We start from the raw sequence: 23152 nt of genomic DNA on the forward strand, positions 1-23152 counted from the left end.
CAAAGTGGCCACAAAGCTGCTCAGGTACACCATACTGTTTAGTCCATGATAATATAAGGTCAATGGTGTAATTCCTTTCCAATGGAGCACCGGGCGCTAACGGGCCGTTAAAATCACCAATTGTTTGTTATGCAGTTGTTGAACCATCAGTGCTTGGTGTCCCAAATTTCCTTTGGCTATGCTCGAAACCCGATTTGTTTCTCATTGTCGAACCTCTGGGTCGGCCTTTCGAATGCTCATTAATAGGGGGTGGCAAAACATCTTCGTCCTCCGGGTGTGGCGTCACGCATCTTCTCTATAATTAGCCTCCGATAGGCCAGGTCACTGTTTCTCGCTTCCACAACCAGTTCCTCAAACACATCATCATTAGTTTTCGGCATTTGTTCAAGACTATCATAGACCAATGTCTTCCAAAAGACATGAACATCCTCAACATGGATCCTGATGATTCATTATCTATCCATGGACGTTCGTTGAAGATCAACGTGACCTCCATGGTTGGATGATGAAACTCATCGTCAAGCCATGGATAGACGATGTAGATCATTTGCCCAGCCATGGAATTCGAGCTAAAAACGAAAGTAGATGGGGAAATTAACACAAAATCAACCCTAAAGCAATATAATACGACATAAACACAAAAACAACACAAAACTACAATTAAAATCAAGCCAATTAAATGTAACTAAATAAACTCAACACGAAAATGTAAAAATCCTAACTATTTGGTTAATTAACGAAGCGATTAATTAGTTAACTTCCGAAGAATCGGGTTCCGCCATGTAAAATCGCAAGTAATTGTTTTTTTTTTTTAAATTTTTATCTATTTTTATTTTAGTTCGTTTGAGAGGGTTTGAGAGGAAAAGGGTAGAGAGGATGAGTGAGTTAATTGTGCAAGGGCAATATCGTCTTTCGTAATGAAAACGCCGTCTACAAAAATCGACCCCCTAAAATAATAGACAACTTGTACAAAAATTGCATAAAAAATAGGAAAACGGGTGGGTTAAATGTAGACAAATGGTAGAGTTTGACCCGTCTTACAATTTCAGACGGTTATTGCCGTCTGAAATAAGAATTGGTGAATAAACCAAAACATAGTATACATCTCATCAATAGGCTACTTGAAAGAAATCCATATGATCTAGTTATGCTAAATATGCTGAGAAGGCAACAGGGAACGGATAGAGAAGGCCGGAACCTGGATCCCCTTATTCATTCCTGCCTAATCGAGAAATACAATAGGACTTCCTCAATGTCGTCTATCTTTTTCATAAAAGTCTTCTGTTCCTCTTTGAAGTTATCCCTATGCCTTTAGTCTTTGAACATCGATCAACTGGTAAAGATCTCCCCGGCGTTGCTTCTCTAGTGGAAGATTAGTTCTGCATACAGGAAAAAGGGTATCAGAAACTACAGATACTGCTACCTAAATGTAGAATTTGAACAGATCGAATACATGGAGTAACAAAATATAATCGAGGTTGGTGCCATTCACCTTCTAAGCTCGATAGATGAGTAATCAATCTCGGCTATAATCATCTCTTCCCCGTGTTCTGCTTTAGCCAGGATTTCTCCAAACTGCAGAATTAAAATAAGTCAGAGAGGACATTTGAAACTCAGCTTCTAATCACATTGGCACCTTGAACTGTGTTATTCACACTGGTTTAGGAGTACACAATACAGGTACATGTCCAATTGTCCAACTCTGCGATTTTCATGAAAAATATGCATACTTGGCTTAAAATTGAGCAACTCCGCGATTTTCATGAAAAAGGGTTATTTAATGGGAATACTCTGAAGTATGAGTGGGCTGCTCAAAATACTACAAACTCTTGTTTAACTACCGATAAAACAAACTAATGCCCCCATTCACTTTTTTCACACTAGAGCGACTGGTTACCTGCTAAGCAGGTAAATAGAATTTTAACACTCCTTTAACCCCTCTTTTCTTTTCATTTCTCTGTTAAACATTTCACCCTATAATCCATTGTGTGATGCAAATACTCCATCATTAACAAACCAATAAATTCCCCCATGCTCATTGGTATTTCACCTTTAAACCACCACACTATAACCAATCACCAATCCAATAAAATTAACCACTAATTTCGTCAAAATCGCGCCACGCGCCCATCTATCATCTCCACCTACACCGGATGCGCACCACCCCTACTCCTTTGCCCAACTTGTTCCGGTGGGTCAAGGCGAAGCTCAAAATCAACCACCAATCACCCCCCCCCCCCCCCAATGCTCCTGCAAAACTCACCAAATCACCGTGCTCCTTTGTGGACATCACAGCTCATCACCAAATTCGATTTGTGCAACATTGTCCGAGATTTGATAAATGTGTAACACGCCTGTTACAAGGCTTTGCCTTTTCAATCAATAATCAATGAGGGTTTGCGTAAATAGAATTAGGGGGTTGAGAGATCTGGGATTTGATTTAAGATGGGGAAGGTTCTGGGTTAGGCTTTTCTCAACACCGACCACCACATTCGTCCAGAATCATATAGGTCGTCTACCACCTTCGCCAACCACTATCTCCCTCTGTGTCCCCTTATAAGAAGTTTGTCCGGACAAGAAGAAGAAATTAATTTGAAAGTTTATTGTTGTTGTAAATTGATGATCAAAAATTGAAAAAAAAAATGAAACAAAAATTAATCAAGGTGTGTGGAATGGAAAAGGAAGAAGATGGAAAAAAAACAGAAAAAAAAAATTGAAAAAAAGGGGTTTAAGAAGATGCATAATGGAAAACGAAGAAAGCAAGAAAGAACAAAAGAGGATGAAGACTAATAAGGGAAATGAGTGGGTCATCGTCAATTACCTGCTACAACAAGTTAAAAGTACACTAATTCTATTCAAAGTAAAGGGGTGTGTGTGTTGGTTTTATTGGTAGTTAAATAAGAATTTAGAGTATTTTGAGCAGCACACCCATAGTTCAGAGTATTCGCATTAAATAACCCCATGAAAAATATGCATACTTGGCTTAAAATTGAGGTGTCCAAATAGTCATACCCATGCCCGAGCGTCGAGTGTCGGAAACAGGTACGCAGGGAAATAAGAAGAATCGGAGTAAAATAGGCCTTGAACAATACTTTTCTTGCATTGTTTTTCACACTTATCCCATACAAGAAGAAAAAAAAAACAGAAATGTCACAAGAGACAAAAGAAGTGACTCACTGGTCCAACAAGAGTGGAGTGACCCCAAGCCACATAACCAGCACCAGCGTCACGTGCAGGTGAGCAAGTAGCTACATATAACTGCCATTGAGAGTACAAATCATAAGCTTGCATAAATAGCTAAGTACATGCGTCGATATAATAGAATGTATTCAAATAGCGAGTAAACCTTGGCTACTTTTTAAAATGATGCAGTCTCTTGTCAATGGTGTAGCTGATGAAGCCATTACGTTATCATAATACAGGCAAGCATGTGAAGAGTGGACTCCTTTAGCCTGCTTAGGTAAGAGCAAGGTTGCCTTATTCGATATGAATACATATCCCAGGGTAAGCGTAGATCTAATAAACGGGTCATTCAGGACGGACACATATTGGGTCACTTTAGGTGTACTGGCATTAAACTTTGAGTTGGGTCATATCATTTCAGGTTCGGGAACGGTATATTATTATATCATTTCAGGATGTGGATCAAATTAAGGCAAGGCAAGTCAAGGGCAGGTCGGGTCTGGTTCATTCAAGTGAGATCAGTTTTGCCTTTGTAGAGGCAGAGATGTAATGTTCAACAGAAAGTAATATTCACCTTTGTTACTTCGACTTTTCATCTTAACCCGTGCCTGACACTCAAATATGGATATGACTATGGGTCGTTAAGTAAAATAAGCCAACCCAATTCATCCCTCATCATTTCAGTCAAAGCTCTACAACTGCTACCTCCACGTTCACCACAACCTCACGAAACCCATCCCCCAACCACGAATCCCCAACTTCCACGTTTTCGAGGTACAGGAGGTGTTTTGTGGGGTTGGAGTGGTCGGCTGTGAACGTGGAGGAAGAGGAGGGCAGTGAAGGTGGTGGAGGATCGGTGGTCATTAGTGAATACTCAAGGACATGAAGGTCATTAAGGGCGGTGATGTTGATTGAGGAGATCAGTGGAGTAGGAGAATCGGAGGTCAAGAGGAAAAAGTGTGATGATGGTCACAAAAGGTGGGAGGTGATCATATGTGATAAGGGACTCAAAGGGAGGGAGGAGGTGCGACAGAGACGATGTCTATTATGTTACGGGAGGTGATAATTGAGGGTAATTTGGTAAAAGTAATAAAAAAATTACCAATAAAGGAAATAAAGAGAAGTGGGAAAAAAAAGACAATTTGCCAAAAAGGGAGAGTGGGAAAAAAAATAGGGAATGGGAGGCAGTATTATATTTACTTCCTATATGTTATTTTTATGAATTAAAGAAATTTTTTAAATATATGAGAAAATTTGAATAAAGTCGATCTCCATCTGAGCTTCCAAAATGTAGATCACATGCTTTAACTTTTTGGGATTGATGAATTTCAATCGAGACGATCTTAAGCACGGATAAGCTCATATACACCTCTAGCCCTCTGGGTATGATGTACAACCATCTTGAGCCAACACAATCAGGGGGTGTTTGGTTGGGGGAGTTGGAATGGAATGGAATGGATTTGATCCATTCCAGTGTTTGGTTGGGGCATTTTGGAATGGAGTAAGAATCCTAATAGATTCTGGATTCTAAATCCATTCCAACCCCCTCTAATCTCATACCCAACCTTTACCCCAAGATTCAAACTCCATTCCATAATATTGGACATTCCATTCTATTCCAAGGTCCAACCAAACAATTTAAAACAAGTATGGGATTTAGAATCCATTCCTTAGTGGTATAACATTCCATTCTATTTGAACCAAACACCCCCTCAATAATTTTCACAAAAAGGGTCAGATAGTGTTGGACACTTTCACAAAGTCCGAGTAAGATGGCTCTCTACTAGTGTCAATTCATGCTGGATATGACAGCATGGCAGGTATTAAGCCCTTAAAGGCTTAAGGGTGATATTCCACTTAATCCAACACCCACTCCAATGGAACTATACAGAAAAGGATGAAAATATGTAACCCATCACATGGTCATATCGTCCACATGAAAATTTATGCCAAGACTCCCACAAGCAAGTATCAGCTTTATACATTTAAAATCCAGGCCTCTTACCTGATTATCTACAGCCCTGCAAAAAGAAAAGGCTAACATTCTATTCCATTTGAACCAAACACCCCCTCAATAATTTTCACAAAAAGGGTCAGATAGTGTTGGACACTTTCACAAAGTCCGAGTAAGATAGCTCTCTACTAGTGTCAATTCATGCTGGATATGACAGCATGGCAGGTATTAAGCCCTTAAAGGCATAAGGGTGATATTCCACTTAATCCAACACCCACTCCAATGGAACTATACAGAAAAGGATGAAAATATGTAACCCATCACATGGTCATATCGTCCACATGAAAATTTATGCCAAGACTCCCACGAGTAAGTATCACCTTTATACATTTAAAATCCAGGCCTCTTACCTGATTATCTACAGCCCTGCAAAAAGAAAAGGCAGAAAATAATTTCTCAATTAGAAAACCACTGAAGAAACACGAGGAAGAGTTAAATCAACGAGACACTGAAGTACTGAACCAATAAGCATGCAACGTTGATAAAGCACAAATGGTAAGGAGCGAACAGATGTAACTAACTCAATGCCGTTCATAATGTCCTCATTTGAATTTGATGGTCAAACGACATTGACTTTGAACAACATTTTCTTGCAACATCAATAGTTACCACCTTTTGAAATGATACTCTGAAGGTAGTTGTTTTGATATAAACGTGACAAATTTTTGATGTATGCACATTTTTTTTTAAAAATGGTCAAAGTTGGCATCAGTACACCAACACTAAATTTGGATAAAGGTAGTAGTAATCTACAAGAATGAACATTACTTATAACGTAACATTAATGGAAGACTTGAACAAACCAAAAGTCTGTCATGTAAGTCTTACAGAACATCAAAATTTCTCATCCATCCAACCCAATTACAAACACAGAATACAGTACCTAATCTAGTTTTCTACTCCCTCTAAGTCTGAGTTCAGTTCCCTTTTCTTATGTGCATAAACAATATGATAGAGGTAAACATACAACAAATTTACTCTTTTCTTCCTTCCTTTTAACTCATCAAAAAAAAGAAAAAAAAAAGGCAAACAATCATCATGCCAATTCACCATCTCTGTTCATTATCTCCTCCCCCATTGCCACTAACTAGAAAGAGCACTGCGCCACCAATACCCATTTAACCACCACACCATCATATCTAAGACTCAAAACACTTTACACCAATCATCTTTTTATGCTACCATTTTATATCTTTGTTTCGATACCGGCTGTCATGGACTAATCTTGCTAAATGCGGCTGTGGCCATTCCAGCCCATATGGCCTCAAATGTGGTGTCTTTTAAACAGTCGTGTTTTTGGTTTCGGGTTTTTGGTGTCGTGCCCTTGCCTTATACCATGGCACAGTAACCAAATATCATTCAGAAATAAGCCGTATGGAAAGAATGACATGCACAAGGAATAACATATATAATTCACAAACCTTGCCCTTTGAAGCAGTTCCCAGTGCAGTGGCCCGGTAGTCATGTTAAATGCCCCAGGATAACACAATAGGTGAGCACCTGATGCAGAATAACCAGCATATGAATATGTCGCCTTAAAATTTTCACAAATGAAACAACGATCTTAACCATAAAAATACCATACGATACCAGTTAAAATTTAAACATCATCTCTTAGTAATACAACAGGAAAGCTAGAATTAAAAAAAAAAATCAAAGGAGAACTGAGTATGTAGATACCTCTTGCAGAGTATAACATGGCCAATTCCTGAAAGCGAATGTCATAACAGATGCCAATACCAATACGCCCCACTTCTGCAAAAGCATATTAAACATTATCAATATATCAATCAACGCAAATCAACAAGTTACAAATTCTACAGACAAGGTTGCTTGCACCATAGAAGTCACCCAAGAATCAAGATACAACAGTTTCAACAATCTAGATATTCGGCTGAGTGTTCGGATTTACCAAGAATCCAGAAAATTGTACGCAAGTACATTTCAGATAAGCTGAAGACATTAGACGTATATCATCAAGAAAAAAAAAAAAAAAAAAAGTGATTTCATGCTGATGTTTTACCAACAGTCCAACACCCCTCAGTGGCGGACTGTAAACCAAGTGGACCGGGGCCAGGCCCCCTGGGTATTGGCCAATAATTTACAGTGGTGCTGTAATATAGGAGATGACCGATTGGCCCCCAGACACAACAAAATACATAACAATGGTAGTAAGAGACGGACAAATAAAGCCCCTAAATTTAGGAACACTCTCCATGTTAAATATCCGAAGTGATTTTGTGCGCACTTTGTCTATTGGTCATTTAGCCTAATCAAGGAGAGTAGGAGTGTTGAAACTTGAAACGTAGGATTTTTCCTACTTCTTAGGCAATTATATATAATATAAATATATAAATAATAGGATAATAGCTGCCAAATGCCAGTACCTTGATCTCCTCTCATCCTCCACACACATTTTTTTGGAACAAAAATATACTCCTACCCTTCCACATAATTCATAACATTCAGAAGTGGCACAACTCTTAAGGAATACTAATATAATAATCACTACACTCTTAGGTGGGGTAACAACTAAAGAAGATTTTTTTATTACATTAAAGCCGAACCACACAACATATTACAAAAGAAAATAAGTGAAATGGGGAGAACATAGAGGAATTTCCCTAAATGGAACGTGAGAAAACAATGTGGAATGGAGGGAGTATCAGTTAATTATTTACCATCCCCACTAACAAAAGGAGTTTTTCAGGGAGCATCGCAAGAGCACTCCAAGTTTTAAATCGCGGTATCGGCCGCGGTCGCGGTCGCGGTAACGGAGTCCCGAAATCGTCTGCGACTCCGCCGTCGCGCTCCAAATCGCGGTTATTACGATGATATTTATTGTACAAGCTTTTGTAGATATTTCATCATCTATTGACTATTTCATATAAAGTTAAGATTAATTCTATTTAGGATAATTAATTTCACCAATGCTATACAATTTCAAAGAGCTTTTCATTAAAAAACTTGGCCGGTACAAGTTATAACTTGTTCATATCGGGTTCATCACGGGAAGTATCGGGCTAAGTCGGCCGATACACGCTATAAATCGGTCGTCTCGGCCTTAATTTTTAATTTGCCTGATACATCTCGGGGTATCTCGTATCGGCCGCCTCCGATACCGATACGTCTCGGACTCTCGGCCGAGATTTTAAACTATGACTCCAATAGCTAATCAACAATAAATTTTGCTCATAGGTTACTTAACAAGTGAGTTGTTTCATTTCTGAAGCTACATTACAGATTTGTGGACAACAGTTTCATTATAATAATAAAATTACTCTTTTTCATAATAATATTCTTATTTTAGAAATTTAACTTGGCTTGAAAAAATGAATCTTCAAAATTAGAATCTTATTGTGAGAGATGAAGGAAGTATAGTTCATGGCAATGTCTTCTTTTATTAGAATCTTATTTCTTATTAAGGATAAATTCCCATAATAATCCCAGGTTTCATATGCCTTCTTTTATTAATCCCAAGATCAAGCTTTCCCATTTTAATCACTTGTTCCGTTTTCGCACCTACCTCCTTTAAAGGGTGTGGAAACCAAATAAGTGAGGTAGGTGTGAAAACCAAATAACTGATGTCATCTTGGGATTAAAATGGGAAGATTGAATTTGGGATTAATAAACGAAGAAACATGAAATTTAGGATTATTATGGGCGATGTTTCCTAAATTTAATTGAGTTTTTAAGTAAAAGTTTGTATCGAGGTTTATATTTTGTGGCATATACGGAGTAGAATAATAATTACTATTATATTGAAAAACTCAATGCAATTAGACATGTATTACATTAAATTTTAGCCTTAAGTAAGCAAATAATTTTTCAAGTTTTTTTGTCTTTTGAGAAAAATAAAAAAAGAACCAAGAGTCCAAGACACTTTGCCACAATACTATTGTACTGGCCTAGTGGGTGAAGATAGCATGTACTAATAAAAAAACGAAACTAAAAAAGGACAATGGTATCTAAGAAAAATAAAATGAGTATTTCTCACAGGTGTTTTAGTTATTTATTTTTAAGTAGGAAATTTAAATATCGAGAAGCTAAGAGTCAATTCTCGTCATCTCAAGAATAGCCGAGTGTTAATTGAAGTTTAAAATCATAGATTTATAACTTTAGTGAGAATGATTTAATTGTTTTTTTTTTTTTTTCTGAGAGAGAAATTGAGAAGTACTTTGTTATACATACTCCGCGTCTCTTTAGAAATCTTTCAAGATCCATCCCTCACCGTGAAGTCTCCCCATTATAATTATGCTAGTGCCTTCATATATGACCCCACAATAAGGGAAGGGAGAGTTACACAAAGTCGGAAAGTGAGTGTGAGACGACCGACCACTAAACACTACCACAACAAAACTGACCTCAGTATAAGGTAAGGGGGTCAAATGCACACAACTTTTTCTGGTGTTGAAAAAGATGGATTTTGGGAAGCAAAATATACATTGAGAATTGGGTGAACGGACTGTTGCTTCACAATAAGATAAGTACACACATTTAAGTGAGTCATTTGGCAAAATTCAAGGCAAAGAATACTACCAATGAGTACTATAAACCAAAAATTTATTTTGTCCTCCTTCATGCAAAAAGAAAATCTCACAGCAAGGATTTGTTCGACAACAAACCTGTGTCAACAACTGTAGGAGTCTCCCCAGCTGTAAGGGTTTGCGATTCCTTAAAAGTTATCTTTCCTGGAATATCAATATCAAATAGGTGTATCTGCAGCCAGGAAAGTAACAGGTTCAAGCTCCAGCACTAAAAAATAAAACCGCTTTTAACAAATTAACAGAACTAAAACCAGGGCAAGCATCCAATTTTACCTTCCTGTGTTTAGCAAGTAACCTTCCTTCAGAGTCAAAGACACAACATGTATTATACAAGCGGTCCCCAGAGCGTTCAGGGATGGAGCCCCCAACTATTGTTATCTTCAAGGCACCAGCGACTTCAGAGAGCATAGCTGTTGAAGGAGACGCGTCCCCACCAGCATCAATATCTTCAGCATAAACTGGGAAACTATCATTTGAATATGGACTGTTCCATATTTCCTGAAACGACAAAAAAATGCGTCAAACACAACGCTGGATCTTTCTTGATTAATAACTTATGATATGATTACTGCCCCAGTCCATTAACCATTAAAACCTTTGATGGAATCTTCATGTATTAAAGTATCTCGAGTTTGTTAGAATTACTTTTTAATGATCGAAGAAGAAAAGCTAAAATGAAAAAGGACTGCAATTGGGGTCTATGATGAATGTGTTCATGTCAACCTTTCAATCACCAAGTCTTAACAATGTTTTTACATGAGAGAGAGTAGAGCTGCAGTTCCTTTATAGCTCGAAGATAAAATCAACTGAATTTTTCTTGATTGAACTCAATGCAACTTCAACTCCTTAAAAGATTAACATAGATTCTCATATGAGAGTATGAGACAGCCTCATGATAAGATTAACAGGATTGACCTTTGTTATGGGTTGATGGATGTATGCTGTATAGGTCGTGATGTTAGTTAAATCTGAGTTATTTGACCTTATATTATATTGATATGAGAGTGTCCCACATAACATAAATGTACTCGAACAAGAAAAAAATTAATAATAATGACATTTTTCACTTGACTTACAGGCAAAAGAACAAGTTTTGCACCCTTTTGGGCGGCATCCTCAATAGCCTTTCTCGCATGATCAATGTTCCTCATTTTGTCTGCTGTCACCAAAAGCTGGCAAAGCGCAATCTTAAACTGGCCAACAAAAATAACAAGCGACAAAGAAAACCTCTAAGTACCATGACTTACAAGTTTGTGATAGGCATAACAAAAAGTCAACTAATCAAAGAAGGCCTTTATAGAATTCTCAATGCAGTTAACTAAACTGTACACTACAACAAACTAACTCATTTATTTTATTTTAATTGGACCACAAACTCGACACGACCTATTTACCAGCTCTAGATATGTGTTTTGACGTAAGAGTAGGAGGTAAGGGAATGGGAAAGGAATCGAGACATTTTCCTACCAAATCTTTAAGTATGTTAGAGAGAATTTAATTCGAATTGCATGAGACATTTCTTCTAATCAAATAAATGGCAAATTACAACAACAACAACATCAGAGCCTTAATCCCAAAATGATTTGGGGTCGGCTGACATGAATCATCCTTTAGAACCGTCCATGGGTGAACGCACGCCTCAAAATGCGAATAGAAAACGGAAAATGAAGAACAAAAAGGGAGAATGAAAATGTAATGGAAAGTCAAGGTAAACTTAGAGGTTTTAAAATCGAATTCCGGATTTCTTTTATACAAACTTAAAAGTTAAATCGAGAGAAAAGATTAAAACGATTTTGAAAACCGAAATAGAATTAAGGATCCAGAATGCCTTAAAAGTAAACAAAGTAAAATATATAAGAAAGTGGTTGGTAAAAAAGCGTAATAAAGGAGAGAAGAACAAATAATTTACTTTCTTTAAATTAAATAAAAACACTAAATACGTCAAAAAACATCAAATACTAAAAATCCACATGTATCCTTTCCCTCCATTGTGCCCTCTCCGTCACCATACTCTCCTCAAGCCCCAGAAATCTCATATCGTGCTCTATCACTCTCAACCATGTCTGTCTCGATCTTCCTCTACCTCTAGGGACCTTTTCTGTTCTCCAAGTCTCCAGCCTCCTAACTCCTAACTCCTATCTCCAAGTCTCCAGCCTCCAGCCTCCAGCCTCCTAACTCCTAACTCCTAACTGGTGCATCCATAGGTCTCCTTCTCACATGGCCAAACCATCTTAGTCGGTTTTCCATCATCTTGTCCTCTATTGGCGCCGCTTTTACCTTTTCCCTAATCACCTCATTCCTTAATCGATCTTTCCTTGTATGCCCGCACATCCACCTCAACATACGCATCTCCGCCACGCTCATCTTTTGGATGTGACAATGTTTCACGGTCGAACACTCGGTCCAACACTCGGAACCGTAAAGTAAGGCATGCCTAATTGCCATTCGATAAAATTTTCCCTTTAATCTTTGGGGCATATCTTTATCGCATAAAAACCCTGAAGCACTCTTCCATTTCAACCATCCCGCTTTAATTCTGTGAGCCACATCTCCGTCTAACTCCCCATCTTTTTGAATAATAGATCCTAGATATCTCAAGAAATATGACCCCTCAACAACATTACCATCGAAAAGAATACTCCCCGCCTTTGTCAGTCTCAACCCCGCCCCTTTAGCGAACTGACACCTCAAATACTCAGTCTTACTCCTGCTCAATCTAAACCCACGAGTCTCTAAAGTCTGCCTCCACAATACCAACTTTCTCTCCACCCCCTCTTTCGTCTCATCAATCAACACAATATCATCAGCAAACATCATACACCAAGGGATGTCGTCCTGAATCCCTTGTCAACTCATCCATAACTATAGCAAAGAGAAAAGGACTAAGTGCGGAACCTTGATGCACCCCGATGGTAATGGGAAATTCTTCCGTTCTCCCAACATTAGTGCAAACACTTGCACTAACCCCCTCATACATGTCCTTTATGAGGTCAATATATTTTCGAGACACACCATTTCTCGCCAAAGCCCACCAAAGTACTTCTCTTGGTACCCTATCATATACCTTTTCCAAGTCAATAAAAACCATATGCAAGTCCTTCTTCTTGTCCCGATGGTGTTCCATCAATTGTCTCATGATAAAAATCGCATCCATAGTCGATCTCCCGGGCATAAATCCAAATTGGTTATCCGAGATGTCTACACATCTCCTAAGCCTTTGCTCGATTATCCGCTCCCATAACTTCATTGTATAACTCATAAGTTTAATTCCCTGATAATTGGAACACTCTTGAACATCACCTTTGTTCTTGTACAAAGGGACAAGAGTGCTTCTTCTCCAAGCTCATGGCATCTTGTTGCTCCTCCAAATCTTGTTGAAGAGCATGGTTACCCATTCGATCCCTTTCTCCCCGAAGCACCTCCAAACTTCTATGGGAATACCATCCGGTCCCTCTGCTTTCTTTGACCCCATCTTCCTTAACGCCTTTCTAACTTCACTCTTTTGTATTCTACGCACAAATTCCCGATTAACCATGCTTGGTGTTACCTCTACATCCCCAAAACCTTGTTCCTGATGTCCATTGAAAAAAGTATCAAAGTAAGAACTCCATCTAGCCTTTATTTCGTTATCCTGAACTAGAACCTTGTCATCCATATCTTTCACACACCTAACTCTCCCAATATCTCTCGTCTTTCGGTCTCTTATGCGAGCCAGTTTATAGATATCCTTCTCTCCTTCTCTCGTGTCCAACCTGGCATACACTTCTTGATTAACTTTTGTCCTCGCATCCCGTACGACCTTTTTAGCGGCTCGTCTAGCCTCCTTATACTTTTCAAAGTTCTCATCACTCATGCATTTCCCCAAAACCTTATAGCATTCACGTTTTGTCTTTATCGCTTGTCTCACCTCATCGTTCCACCAAGATGTGTCCTTACTTGATGGTCTATTCCCTTTAGATTCCCCTAACACCTCCCTCGCCAAATCCTTTACAACATGCTCCAATTTATTCCACGTTGCATCAATATCTTTCTCCTTGCAGTCCGACCAAATATCGCTACTTCCAACCTTATCCAAAAACGCTTGTTGGTTTTCCCCTTGTAGCTTCCCCCACTTGATTCGTGCCTCACCGATTATCTTTCTCTTCCACAGGTTTCTCTTACCCCGAAAATCAAGCACCACTAATCTATGTTGTGTTGCGGCACTTACATCGTGACTAATTATCCCATGCAATCATTAGACATATAATCATTCAACATGATTAATTAAACACACCCAACGTGACTAATCATCCCCTTACTCTTTCTCTACCCTCCATAGTCCATCCAAACACAGGGAATAGTATACCACTTCATACAATCATTCGACATATAATCATTCAACATGATTAATTAAACACCGCCAACGTGACTAATTATCCCATGCAATTCAAAATGGCACTCCCATTCGACTTTGGTAGTCAACTTTCGCAATTATTTTCTCACCATATACAATAGTTAGAACATTTTAAAACCAAAATATTAATCTCGTCTTACTCTTTTTGTTTACCCTACTCACTCATTTGTTCACCTTTGATTGAGACAGCGGGGTATGAAAATAGTTGTTTCCATCAATCAGATGCGACAAATTTAATAATATAAATACACAAATTTACGGAGAAATCAATTATCAAAGTTGACAATCAAAATAAATAATGGACAATAATTACCAAATAAAAAAGAAACCCAATTCAGATAATTAATAACCAAAACCCGAAAATCAGAAAAGCAAAAGAAGATACCTTGGTGATGGGAGGAGTAGGCAATTGAATTACAGGAGGAACCCTAGCTTTTTCAGGATTAAAAGAAGAAGCCATTGTTGATGATCGCTTAAGGGAGGTGAAAAGCTTGGATTTATTAAAATGGGTTTTCCAGAAATGATTGTAACAGATGAATCTGTGAGAAGATTGAGAAAGTTTGGATGATGAAGAATGATGAAGAAATAAAGAGGGGGAAATTGAGGAGTATGAGTAGAGATTCCTTGAGTTGAAAAGTGATTTCCCAGTGACGTTCATTTCATTTGGTAATTAATCAATTTTGATTTGGATAGTGCCAATTTCGCAATCATAGAAGATTTTAAGTTATCCAAATTCCAATGCCACCTACAACTAGACTCGCTAAAATTAGGGGCTGCTCAAGAATAAACAATACGTTTTTACTTTTTATTATACGCATTATTGCATTAGTACTAGTTTTAAATCCGTGCAAATTGCACGTTTTTTTTTTCAAATTTTGTTATTAAAAAAAATGTAAAAAATAATGATCATACTATTGTATTATAAACTAGTATTGGTGTCCGGCTTTGCCCGGGCTATCTCTACTTACCATTAAACTTTTTTTTCATTAAATAAAATTACTTAAAGTTGCATAACTCATAAATTTATCATTAATATATTTTTCTATGAGTGGTTCATTCAATGGTCAGAGTGAGGGGAGGTTCTAGCAATCCAGTAAACAAAAGTGCTCATATCCTAAAATTACGACGAAAGAAATTTTGAGACTAATTCACAACTCCCGCTGTTAATATTTTACTTTTATTACTGAAACAATAGTAATAACATTTCACTACTTGCCCGTAATCATTGTTACTTTTTACTACTCCCGCCGTAATTATTGTTACTATCACTACTGCCGCATTAATATTGATAATTTCACTACTCCCGCCGTAATTGTGACACCCCGCGATAAAGCGGAAAACATAACTAATAAATTAAAGCGGAAATTTGTGATATTTTAAAAACTTTTTGGTTATTAGTTAAAGATTAACACGCGGGTGCCAAAATGAAATGAAACAAACACAATAATAGACGAAATTAGGTTATTACAACCCAAGTCTAGAAGGCGGGGAAAAGATATCCCACGAATAAACATATAAAGGGTTTCTAAACTAGAAACTAAGGTCCAAGGGTTTAGTTCTCGCTAGCCCACACGTCTTCCCCACGTAAGCATCTTCACAACATGTCATTCATGTAAACATGAACGCCACAGTCAGTGGGGAGTAACTCAAGGTTCTCCCAGCCACAATATGTCGAAACGAACATAACAAAGAACGTAAACAAACAATCATATTAGATAAGACATGAGTGAATCGAATCATAACTAAACATGAGATTATACGTATTTAAACCAACAAGAGTAAAAGAAAAGATGGAATAAACAAGTAAGGCATAAGCAACAATAAATAAATGGAAGAGAAGGACAAGGAAACCGACACGGCCACTTAGCCACGAGCACGTATTTCAAGGAGATATGACCAAAGTAACCATCCAAATAATGCAAGACATTTATCACTCTTAGACTATAATTTCCCCTGGTAGGACTACGATAATAATACGATCCTAGTCTATATCTGCAGATTCTCGGGTGTACACCCCGATTCGACGTGCGCCAGAACAGCACGTACCCAAGACTCGACTACTAAGGAGACCGAGTACCCCAAATCGCCAGAACAGCACGAAAGTGGCGGAAAGACTAAGATAAGACTCACTTGCCAGAACAGCAAGTGGCCAAAAGCCGTACTTGCCAGAACAGCACAAGTAGGCCAAAACCGTACTTGCCAGAACAGCATAAGTAGGTCAAATCCGTACTTGCCAGAACAGCACAAGTAGGTCAAACCCGTGCTTGCCAGAACAACACAAGCAGGGCAAAAAGTATGTCAAGCACATACGATGGTAATACGGCATTTCTACAAGAATACGACTCTTACAAGTAATTATTTATAATACCCTTTTCATGCACATGTGACGGGATTATTAATGTCACATTCATACTTATGGTTTGCATCTCACCATGAGTACGGATGGGAACATCAATCCCAACGATCATATCGCAACTATAGGGCTTATAGCTCACCCCTAGTATCCGATAGGACCAAGACTCTCACAACCGAACAATACCAGACATTATTAAGAACACGACTCACCACAAGTAACCATTTATAAATAAATATTTCATGAATGTATTATAGTGAATCCAACCAAATAAGACATGACATGTCCAATACATAGAACATACGAGACCCAACAAATAAACCATGTGAAGCCCAACAAAAGTGACATAACAAGCCCAAACCAATGAATATGTTAAACCCGACATAAGAAGCATGTGAAAACCAAATAGTCCAACACAACAAGTCCAACAAAAGAATCAAGGTGAGCCCAACAAACAAAACCAAATGAGCCCAATTGAATAAATATATAAAAGAAAGGTAGTTAATGAATTACGTTATATAAAATACGAGACGGATATCTAATCATATTTTAAATAAACCAAACTAGCGCTAAACAATTTATACACATGACTCATGAGTTATTTGACACGAGATTATCGAGTATAAGCGAAATGGAATTTAATTATTTCAAATAACCCAAACTTTGCGTCAAGGGACCCTTATTAAACACGACCCAACACCACAATATTTGTAGACATAAGACGGGATTATGAGCATGCTTAAGACGGATATATGTATATATAATTCATTCATATGCTCATTTCCCATACTACCTATTCAACCTTTACTACCCTATATCCCGTCCCAAATCAGACTCAAAATAGACCCAAGACAGGCCGCCCTTACAACCCAACTCAGCCAAAAGAATCACTTGCAACTAGTCACCCACGACATCCCAAACAGAGACCAAAACCGCTCCATTACCGCCTCAAACCCCCCCACTCAACAGCCACCAATACTCCACCTAATTGACCACCCAATCCCAGCCACTATAACCAGTCAAGCCCTCCATCACCACCAAATTCCACAGAAACAGACCGTAGACAGGCCCCCGAAAACGGCTCAACAAAACCATTTTTCACGGTTTTAAGTTTATTTGTGACCGTCTTAAGACGAATTTTAAGCAAGGGAAAGATAGTATTCATCCAAACAAATTAGCCAACATGGTTACCCACTTCACCAAGAATACAAAGGTACCAACTTTTCTCAAAAAGGATAAGTAAAACTCGAATGAAACCGTCTCAAAACTGCACCACATTCACGACCCAGGCAGAGAACGCAACTCCCATATTACTCCTCTTTAACGCATAAAAACAGCCATTTCCAACATCAATGCGAGACGGAAATTACCATACAAAGAGAAAAAAGATGTAAAGGACCAAGCTTTAACCGAAAAAGAACATATAAAACGATACAAGAGACGGAAAATTCGACATTTGTCGAGTAACCTATCACCGTTACCTTAACTCTTCGAATTCCCGAGTAAAAACGTCCATAACACGAGCCTATCTTCAGTCTTCAACTAAAAAGGAGGAAAAACGAGTAACATGGGTCACAAAACCGAGTTTGTAATAAGATGCCCATTTCGAAAATAAGTCAAAACATAAGCTTTCTTACCTTAAAAGAATGAGGAAGGAAAGAGGAAGCTAATGGTGTAAAAATAATGGAATTTGGTTGAGAAATGGAGGAGAGATCGGGTTTTGAAGGTCGACGGAAATGGTTGTACGGGTTGCGTTGTCCATTGTTGCTGCTATTTTGAAATGAAGAAGAAGAAGAAACAAGAAAAGAGGGAATGCAGGGGGAGGTAGGGACGCTGCTACAAAACAACAACAATAATAATATTTAATAATAATAATAATATAATATAATAGTAGAAATAATAATAATATATAAATATATATAAAAGTAGAGTGTGGGGTGGATATGGGTCTGTGTGTCGATTTTTGGTTGGTCCGAGTTTAGTCGAGATTCTCAATTGAAATGTGACGGTCTATAGCTAGACGGAATAAATGTCTCGAGTTTATCTTAACTTGAGACAGAGACTAATATTATTACTGTCACTATTATTATTGTCCGACTAAAAATATGTATACATAAATTCTTATATAAATTATGCCTCAAAAATATAATTTAATAAGACGTATTTTTATAAAAAGGAGCTTTTATATACTACGTTCATAAAAATCGTGTTTGACATAAAATTAATTAAATTGAATAATTCAAAAATATTTAATAAAGTAATTCAAACGGTTTAATAAATTTTAAATGTCAAAAAGGGAAATTCGCGGGTGTTACAATCACCCCACCTTTTAAAAAGTTTCGTCCTCGAAACTTGAAAGTAGAAATGAAAGGTTATATAAAATAAAACTAGAATTTCGGAATCGGTAACCAAAACATTAAAAGGTTACTTGTAAAAATTAGAATTCTTTCAAAAGTTTCAATAACATTTTTTTGACAAAACCAGGTCGGAAGGTAAATCATTTGTATAAATCCAAATCAAAACACTTTCAAAACATTAACGGAAAGTTTTCAAAAGTGTAGGTCTCATTCATGGAATGAAATTGTTCTTGTCGTGCACACAAGAACGCTAACTTTCCAAGTCAAAGACAGATTTAAAACAAAATCAATTCGCCGACAAGCGTAGAACAAGTTATCAAACGTCTCCAATAACGAGTTCTAACATCCGGTCAACGTCAAAATCAAAAGAAAATGGTAATTCACTCAAATTTTCTTTTGCAAAAGTCAAAATGGAGGTAAGGGTTTCACTTTTAAACTAAAAAGGGAGTCAAATTCTTGAAAATATAACATTAAACTTTCACCAAGAAATCATAAACAGATCAAAGTTAACCGAAATTGGATAAAATTTTAAGAAATTTCGGGTTTAGAAATTAAAATCATGATAATTAAATTTATATTCCAAGAACAAATAGGGAATTGAATCAAATTTTCATTTTCAATTTTTTTTTTTTAAAAAAAAAATAGGTAAGGTTTGTAAGAGTAACATAAACTTTTAACAAGGGATCAAAATTGGTAGCTTGAAAGTTTAGAATTTGAACAAAAGAAAAGTAACTTAGATATCATAGATACAAGTATGCTAAAAGGACTCAAACTTAACTAATCAAAAGAGTTACGATGAATTTCATAGAGTAAGAATTGGAGTCAATTCATCAAGGATGTCGAAGATAGAGTTTCACAGATTACGAGTATCAAACTTAAAGGAGGAGCAAGATTAAGCGAGGAAAGCGAGGTACGAACGGTAACACTCATGGTCAAGGAAGAAGGGGTTTAAACAAGAAGGAAACGCCAAGTACTCGAATCCCAAATAACAACATCAGCCTTAACGGTTCCGAAAACTTCCCAGCAACAAAACTTATGACCAAAACATCCCAAGGATTTCCTCAAAACGCTTACGTTACTTCATCCTAATCTATTCCCTCAAGACAAAGCACTCCACTATAAGTGTAATCTCATCACTCTAAATCCTCAAATATCCACAAACAACTTCCACAAGATTCAAGTCAAAGTTCCCAACAAAGCCATACTCATATCCAACTAGTGTCAACCATACCATTATCCTTTCTAGTTGCTAAAACAAGCGCTAGGACTTTCCAACAATGTAGTTTAGTCTCACTCTCATAACGTACCTCAAATAGTAATCAAGATCACTCACTTAGACCAACTAATAATCCTACAATTAGCATTTCTCATATGGTAACGCATACATTATCAAACTCTCATGTCCAAAGCGATTATGGAAGCCAATCAAAAACTCGACTTACTTAATCAATCCTATATCCTCAAATCCACCATTCAATTTAATCCATTTTATGTCAAGTACTAAGCACTAGTATCCTAAACATAAACAACAAAGGCAAGTTCTATAACCTTAGTAACCAATGCAACTAAAACTTGACACACAGAATCCACCAATCAAATATACTCACTTATCAAGGATCTAGGTATAAGAACCATCAAGTATGTCTCATCACCCTACCTAAGTCTTTCCAACATCAAATCCTCTCAAAACCGGGATTAAGGGTCAAAACACAAACAATCTCCTCAAAAGTCCAATTTTCCAACCAAGGTCAACATTCCTCATAAGAAAGAGTACCATCAAAAGGCGTTAAGGGAGGATAAGCAAGGAACAAAGGACAAGTTAGGAGTTTAAGAGTAACTTTCAAAGTAAAACAGAAGAGAGTTTAGAAGGAGGATAAGCACCAAGAGATAAAGAATAAGGCAAGATACACAAGAATGAGAAACATCTTCAAGGAAGTAGAAGAGTTCTTCAAAGTTGGACAAATCTTCAATTTCCGGCAATAGGCACCAAATCTTGATCACCACATTGGTAAGTTTACAGTCATTGATCCACGAGCATAACAATTATTAAATGACAATCAGTAAACATGTTAGAACCTAACAAAGAGCAAACACACTACAGACTACCACCTCAGGTCCTTAAGTCTACCCATCTCTCATTCATTATTCAAGGTCAAGTTCAATTTAAATTTGGGGTACACGTGTGTGCGTCGGGAGCAACATAGGCTCTGATACCAACTGTGACACCCCGCGATAAAGCGGAAAACATAACTAATAAATTAAAGCGGAAATTTGTGATATTTTAAAAACTTTTTGGTTATTAGTTAAAGATTAACATGCGGGTGCCAAAATGAAATGAAACAAACACTTAGGTTATTACAACCCAAGTCTAGAAGGCGGGGAAAAGATATCCCACGAATAAACATATAAAGGGTTTCTAAACTAGAAACTAAGGTCCAAGGGTTTAGTTCTCGCTAGCCCACACGTCTTCCCCACGTAAGCATCGTCACAACCTGTCATTCATGTAAATATGAACGCCACAGTCAGTGGGGAGTAACTCGAGGTTCTCCCAGCCACAATATGTCGAAACGAACATAACAAAGAACGTAAACAAACAATCATATTAGAGAAGACATGAGTGAATCGAATCATAACTAAACATGGGATTATACGTATTTAAACCAACAAGAGTAAAAGAAAAGATGGAATAAACAAGTAAGGCATAAGCAACAATAAATAAATGGAAGAGAAGGACAAGGAAACCGACACGGCCACTTAGCCACGAGCACGTATTTCAAGGAGAAATGACCAAAGTAACCATCCAAATAATGCAAGACATTTATCACTCTTAGACTATAATTTCCCCGGGTAGGACAACGATAATAATATGGTCCTAATCTAAATCTGCAGATTCTCGGGTGCACATCCCGATTCGACGTGCGCCAGCACAGCACGCACCCAAGACTCGACTACTAAGGAGACCGAGTACCCCAATCGCCAGAACAGCACGAAAGTGGCGGAAAGACTAAGATAAGACTCACTTGCCAGAACAGCACAAGTGGCCAAAAGCCATACTTGCCAGAACAGCACAAGTAAGCCAAAACCGTACTTGCCAGAACAGCACAAGTAGGTCAAACCCGTACTTGCCAGAACAGCACAAGTAGGTCAAACCCGTGCTTTCCAGAACAACACAAGCAGAGCAAAAAGTATGTCAAGCACATATGATGGTAATATGGCATTTCTACAAGAATACGACTCTTACAAGTAATTATTTATAATACCCTTTTCATGCACATGTGACGGGATTATTAATGTCACATTCATACTTATGGCTTGCATCTCACCATGAGTATGGATGGGAACATCAATCCCGACGATCATATCGCAACTAGAGGGCTTATAACTCACCCCTAGTATCCGATAGGACCAAGACTCTCACAACCGAACAATACCAGACATTATTAAGAACACGACTCACCACAAGTAACCATTTATAAATAAATATTTCATAAATGTATTATAGTGAATCCAACCAAATAAGACATGACATGTCCAATACATAGAACATACGAGACCTAACAAATAAACCATGTGAAGCCCAACAAAAGTGACATAACAAGCCCAAACCAATGAATATGTTAAGTCCGACATAAGAAGCATGTGAAAACCAAATAGTCCAACACAATAAGTACAACAAAAGAATCAAGGTGAGCCCAACAAAGAAAACCAAATGAGCCCAATTGAATAAATATATAAAAGAAAGGTAGTTAATGAATTACGTTATATAAATACGAGACGGATATTTAATCATATTTTAAATAAACCAAACTAGCGCTAAACAATTTATACACATGACTCATGAGCTATTTGACACGAGATTATCGAGTATAAGCGAGATGGAATTTAATTATTTCAAATAACCCAAACTTTGCGCCAAGGGACCCTTATTAAACACGACCCAACACCACAATATTTGTAGACCATAAGACGGGATTATGAGCATGCTTAAGACGGATATATGTATATATAATTCATTCATATGCTCATTTCCCATACTACCTATTCAATCTTTACTACCCTATATCCCGTCCCAAATCAGACTCAAAATAGACCCAAGACAGGCCGCCCTTACAACCCAACTCAGTCAAAAGAATCACCTGCAACTAGTCACCCACGACATCCCAAACAGAGACCAAAACCGCTCCATTAGCGCCTCAAACCCCCACTCAACAGCACCAATACTCCACCTAATTGACCACCCAATCCCAGCCACTATAACCAGCCAAGCCCTCCACCACCACCGTGTGACATCACCACCAAATTCCA

General features: G+C 37.7%; 1 protein-coding gene across 4 annotated transcripts; it reads right to left on the reverse strand.

Moving 5' to 3' along the window:
• Nucleotides 1–977: 977 nt before the first annotated feature.
• On the reverse strand, nucleotides 978–14916 carry LOC141612062 (omega-amidase, chloroplastic). Of its 4 annotated transcripts, XR_012528964.1 has the most exons (11): nucleotides 14523–14876; nucleotides 10821–10937; nucleotides 10018–10242; nucleotides 9823–9916; nucleotides 6878–6952; nucleotides 6619–6697; nucleotides 5189–5204; nucleotides 3347–3452; nucleotides 3178–3258; nucleotides 1493–1575; nucleotides 978–1379 (listed from the first exon to the last, which is right to left on the reverse strand). XR_012528964.1 is itself a non-coding variant. In XM_074430762.1 (10 exons), the coding sequence occupies exons 1-10, from the start codon at nucleotides 14793–14795 to the stop codon at nucleotides 1304–1306; spliced, it is 1119 nt and encodes a 372-aa protein (XP_074286863.1). In that variant the 5' UTR covers nucleotides 14796–14873; the 3' UTR covers nucleotides 978–1303. The 4 variants fall into 4 exon arrangements, 2 of the variants coding, with proteins under 2 accessions (XP_074286863.1, XP_074286862.1); XM_074430762.1 differs by lacking the exon at nucleotides 3347–3452 and having other exon boundaries at nucleotides 14523–14873; XM_074430761.1 differs by lacking the exons at nucleotides 3347–3452; nucleotides 5189–5204 and adding an exon at nucleotides 5548–5563 and having other exon boundaries at nucleotides 14523–14873.
• Between the last annotated feature and the right edge of the window lie 8236 nt (nucleotides 14917–23152).

Source organism: Silene latifolia, chromosome 11 (genome assembly GCF_048544455.1).
Source record: "Silene latifolia isolate original U9 population chromosome 11, ASM4854445v1, whole genome shotgun sequence".
Classification (NCBI taxonomy): Eukaryota; Viridiplantae; Streptophyta; class Magnoliopsida; order Caryophyllales; family Caryophyllaceae; genus Silene; species Silene latifolia.

Coding starts and splice junctions, on each gene's coding strand:
- LOC141612062 (XM_074430762.1), bottom strand. CDS start 14,795: ATGAACGTCACTGGGAAATCACTTTTCAACTCAAGGAATCTCTACTCA. Junction 9,917..10,017: donor TACTTGCTAAACACAGGAAG/GTAAAATTGGAT, acceptor TCCTGGCTGCAG/ATACACCTATTTGATATTGA. Junction 1,380..1,492: donor TCATCTATCGAGCTTAGAAG/GTGAATGGCACC, acceptor TCCTGTATGCAG/AACTAATCTTCCACTAGAGA.